At 41.3% G+C, this 5,180-nt stretch overlaps 1 protein-coding gene across 1 annotated transcript in view; it reads left to right on the top strand.

The window, feature by feature from the left end:
- The window catches only part of CCDC186 (coiled-coil domain containing 186), a gene marked incomplete at its 5' end in the record, with an annotated part of 10,828 nt that extends 8,748 nt beyond the window's left edge, over positions 1-2,080 (top strand). Inside the window, 2 exon segments of the mRNA XM_010023990.1 lie at positions 816-1,035; positions 1,725-2,080. Coding sequence (XP_010022292.1) covers positions 816-1,035; positions 1,725-1,808 — 304 coding nt within the window.
- Between the last annotated feature and the right edge of the window lie 3,100 nt (positions 2,081-5,180).

The following is a 5,180-nucleotide window of genomic DNA, read 5'->3' as shown; positions in this document are numbered from 1 at the left end:
TTTCCCTAGCAGTTACAGTAATTGCTGATTTGTCTATTGCTAAATATTTTCAGGAGGAATAGACTGGTGCAACTGCTTTTTGGGTAGCAAAATGGTCAGCTTGTGGCTGATTTGAGGTGGGCTGCTGCCACTGCTAACAGGAGAGTCAGTTCTCTTCATGTGCTTAGAAGGGTGCTGATTGTGTATGTTTGTTTTGGAAGGAGAATCTGCATAATTCCAGATGGTAGTCTGGCATGCCTGTCAAACAAACAATGCATCTGAGCCAAAGGTGGTCAGGATTTAACATGAAATAAGATTCCATTTACATGGAAATCTCATCTTATGGGATGATGTCTGGAACTTCATTTAGGAGGGGAAGAAATTGTGGCATGCACCTTCCCCTGGAAAGTCCAATTATCTCTTAAGTAGAGCCCTTGCTTAAGGAGCCTATACATTTGTACCTATCTAGTGCCATTTAATAAACATGATCACAGCTCATGAAGATCCTTGAGCAGAGACTTTTTGTCTCGTCTGTAGAAGGCTTTAAGATTCCCTGTCCAGAGTCTGTCAGCAAAGTAAAGGCATTTCTTGCTCCAGTAGCAATATTACTTCCTCAGAATACTTCTAAATATGTAAACTTTGTGCACTGTAGTGACTCAGCTTGCCAGCACCTCCTATAGCCATTTGGGTATCCCTGGTTTTCTACGACCTAGAAATGATGGGAATTGATTTTTACTGCGTTAAGCAGGAATCTGAAGCTACTTCAGTGTCTGACTTCTCATTGCCTTGTGATGCTGTGATTTTCCTTTCAATTTCCCCACCCCACCCCCCCCCAGGATTATTCAGAGCTATATCTTGCGGGAAGAAGCTGGAACACTGTCATCAGAGGCCTCTGACTTCAACAAAGTACACTTGAGTAGACGGGGTGGGATTATGGCATCTCTGTATACATCGCATCCTGCGGATAGTGGTCTCACCTTGGAACTCTCCTTAGAGATAAACAGGAAGCTACAAGCTGTGTTAGAAGATACATTACTGAAAAATATCACATTGAAAGTGAGTAGCTCTGCCAGTTATCCCACATGTTCTTGGGGTTCCGAGGTGCTGCCTTCAAAGAGATGCGTGCTGTTAAAAGGAGGTGGCTTTTCAGAAGCCAGCTCACTGTGAATTGGTGTGGCTGATAGCATTGGGTTAATCAAAGATTAAGGTAACATAATTCATGCTGAATGTCTGTTTTGGGACCCTTGACATATGCTGCACTTCTTGAAACAAATTCTGGGCTGCTTGTGCATGAAAGGGTCTTTCCATGCTTTCCCTTAGTGAAATGGAACTGGGGCACAGTTGCTACATGCCTGGTCCTGTGCCCTGTTCAGCTACTGGGGCAGTGTGTCTGCTGCAAGGGAAAGGTGGCAGGCTGGAAAATGTTGTGCAGGCTGCCAGCTGGTCTGCAGTGTTCTGCAGGAGTTGGAAATCTCTTCCTATAATCATCATTTCCCTTGAACACTATACTTTCTAGACAGCTTGTAGAATATTAGTAACTGCAAAAAAAGACTTGCTGAGGGCTTTGCATCCTTTATTGAAATGAGCTTGGTTTTCTCCAGCTTGTCTAATCATTTGTGCTTGTTCTGGATACTTGAAAGTAACAGCCTGCTGACATAAACAGTAATTTTAACTTCTTGGTGCATTTCGTGCTGACTCACTTTCCCTGTATAACTTATCCTATCCTTTTCTTTTCGCCCCCAAAGGAAAACCTTCAAACTCTTGGAACAGAAATAGAACGGCTTATTAAACACAAGCATGAACTGGAACAGAGAATAAAGCAGACATAACTAAAACTTCTATGGAATAACTAACCCGAAGATGCAGAAAAGGCAGGTGCTACAGACCACTCTTTTTTACATTTTCCCTGGAATTTGATGGCCTGCCAGCACAAGCATCTGCTATTTTGCATATACAACCTTTAACCCTCCAGGCTAACTCATGTGAGACATCTACAGCGTTTGGCGTCAACGTGGTTCTGTCTCCCCAGTGCCAGCCTGAGGTGTGGCTGACTTTTACTACACACTACATTTATCTGAACCTTTTCTTTGAAATGACATACAGATGCTTTGCAGTGCATACTATGTTTTGAGTGAGTTGCAGTAAGATTTTAATTCCTGCACTGTATAATGAATCAGCCTCTTAATGATGGAGCTTGAAAAAAGTAAAACCAATTATGTCTTAGTTGCTGTGGAACATATTCAGAGTTACTGAGCTTTAAGGGCTTTCAGACATCATTTCCTTTCTTGCATATTTCTGATATTTAGGTTGATAAAGCATTGCTGACATTCGCATGGAAAAATGCTCTGTCACAAAACTTTGTTTTTAAGTGGTGGCCATGATACTGCATTTTTTCTGCTTTAGATTAACATTCAACTGGTCAGTTTCTTTAGTCAAAAGAAGTGAAACTATGGGATTAAGCAGCTTTCTGATTCATTTGTTGAGGGTGTATAATTGAAACAAATGTCACTTTGACAAATCCTGTAAATTAGACATTATGGATCTGAAGAAATCTGATAGCAGATAATTGGTTAATAAAGTTCTCTGGCTTTCTGCATAACAGTATTTTAAAAGTAGGAGTTTTAACTGCCTGTTGGCATGTATGTACAGGTAGACATCATGGTTGCATTTGTTTTCAGAGACAAATGGCAGCTAACAATTTTCTGGCTAGGCCAGCCAGTGAAAGTAGTGGTAAGAAATGGGAAGTATATCTAAATGGGATTTTAATCTATTGATTGGACTGTGAAATCTGGGCAACTTCTTAATTTTAATGTTGTGAAGAATTAGTTGGTCAAAATGGCATGAACTAAGAACTGTTATTTAGTCCTTCAGTGGCTGAGAGGGTGACGGAGGAAAGAATATCAAGGTGGCAAGATTTTGGTTAGTCGTAACATCATGTTCACATTCGAGTTCTGTACTTTACAGGATATGAAATGTCTCTATTCCAGCAGTAAATGCATAATTTATGCATTTATTGCCTTTTGACCAAAATGAATTGACCAGATCACAGTGTAAATAGATACTTTGGGTTTTTATTAAATACTTGATCTTCCCATTATCATGGAAAAAGATTCAGTGTAAATTTACTACAGCAATGGTTTAGCTATTTTAATTAGGAAGGATACAGGGCTTGAGGCACTGGGAATCTATCTTACTGCAGGCACCATTTGCATCATACACAAAACAAGGGGCCTGAATCCAGCACACAGGAGGATAATTAATCAAAGCATCTCAGTGATTTGGGGGATGTACTCCATTTTTGGATGCCACTGAGTCACTGGAGCTTTGTAATGAACCAAATTGAGCAGAAGGGCCTGATTTGGTTTGAATAGTTTGGTTCAAGACAGTGCCACTTCATTTTTACTTTAAAGATGGGCATCTCTGAAAGTCCTTGTGGAATCAACACCCAGTTTGTGGTCCAGAAGAGCTTCAAGAGTCTTGGATAGCAGGTCCCTTTGGTGTCAAAGGGTTATTAAGTATTCCTTTAGAAAGGGGGGGGATGGAAACAAATGATTTAAAACCAGACTGAGCATTGTAGAAACTGAGTCTTTAATCTGGGTGGGTTTTATACATCTATTTTTCTAATTCCTGAGAGCATTATCTGAAATGTTAGCAAATTTGGACCAGTGCAGTCATGAGACTACCTCTGCTTTACTGTTGTTTAAGTGATGGGAAGAGGAAAACACCTGGCTCTGCTGTAGCAGATTTGTCACCAGCTTCCAGGAAGTGAACAGGCAGTTTGTGACTGAACTAGACCTTCTGCTGAAAGGAAGTAATTAGAACAATTTGCATGTCAAAACATAGCTTAGCTCTTGTATGTTTGTATTTTCATGTTTTAATGTACCAGATTTCTGGATATTTTCCAGCTTCCAGCTGAATGACTCCAGTATTTTAGATACCGTGTTAATACTGTCATCGTTTAATGTATGTTCTCCAGGTGTACAATGTGAATGAAGGAGAGGTGTGGTGCAGATGGGACAAGTGCAATGACATTGTGGAAATTCATACTTCTTTTTGGCATGGTTGTTTCTCCTTTGTAAGTTATTTGAGAAACCCAGTTAGCTGTCCTCCTGCCCTGCTGGAAATGCTGCTGCTTCTCTCTGTAGCATTAGTAGGTTCTCAGGCTTTTTCTTGGTTATGGAGACGTGCGGAGCAGCCAAAATATGGTGTTATTTTCATGGACCAAAGTCACCTTCTACAGGTGTTCTTTTAAACATACCCATTACAGATGGGAATTCCACTCTAGCTTGCACATTGGCAAATGACCATCCATCAAGCCCAGAATGTGATGAATAAATACATCACAGGCTCAGCCAGCAACTTTGCTTCATGGTGTTGCTCATTGCTGAGAGGCAGTGTTGTATTAGCCATAGAAATGTGGCTGGCAAGGCACTTGCCTGTTGATTCCATGGGGTAGATAGTCAGGAGTGTAATGGTGTTGGTGCATGTAACAGGAACACTCACTCCCTCTGAACGGTAGGTTTCTATGGGGTGGTTCACACAGGGGAGCAGTAGCTGGTGTGCAGTGGGATCAGGGCTTGTGTAGCAATCAGATTTCACTTACCCTTGGGTGGGAGACTTTATGTGATGGACCTGAGATTGAAAAGTATCCTCGGATAAACTGAATTGTGGAGATAAACTGATGAATGTTGAAGGCAGACTGGAGCAGTTAGCTGCATAGCTGTCACCGAAATTCAGTGGCCATTAGACAGGGAATTGCCACAGGCTGCTTTTTGAAAATCCCAAGCTTGAAGCTAGTTGTCCTACAGGCTTAAACATCTGTTTCTTAAATACTCAGGGTGCTCTTTGAATTCAAACATCGAACATCCAGATGTTGTTAGAGGCCCTACAGGAAAGCTGAGTATGCTTTTACCCCCCTTCCCCCCAAAATCCATTGCCGACAGTGTCTAAAGCCAGACCCTCTGAACTGAAGAATATCATTTTATGCTGTAGAAGTCAGTGGCTAACTGACATGTAGACTTGTGCAATAGTAGTCTCCACAAAACAGAAGAGGTGGGTTTGTTCCTCGGATGCATTCTCATCATCCTTCCTCGTTGCTGCCAACACCTGCAATATCCAGCTGATAAAACTGAAGCTACTCTTGAGATACCTTTCATCACAATATTTTGGTTCATAACTAAAAGAGAATAAAAGGATATCGG

Source organism: Nestor notabilis, unplaced genomic scaffold (assembly GCF_000696875.1).
Source record: "Nestor notabilis isolate BGI_N333 unplaced genomic scaffold, ASM69687v1 scaffold9901, whole genome shotgun sequence".
Classification (NCBI taxonomy): domain Eukaryota; kingdom Metazoa; phylum Chordata; class Aves; order Psittaciformes; family Psittacidae; genus Nestor; species Nestor notabilis.
Note: the sequence above shows the minus strand (reverse complement) of the source record. Positions and strands in the feature narration are given on the sequence as shown.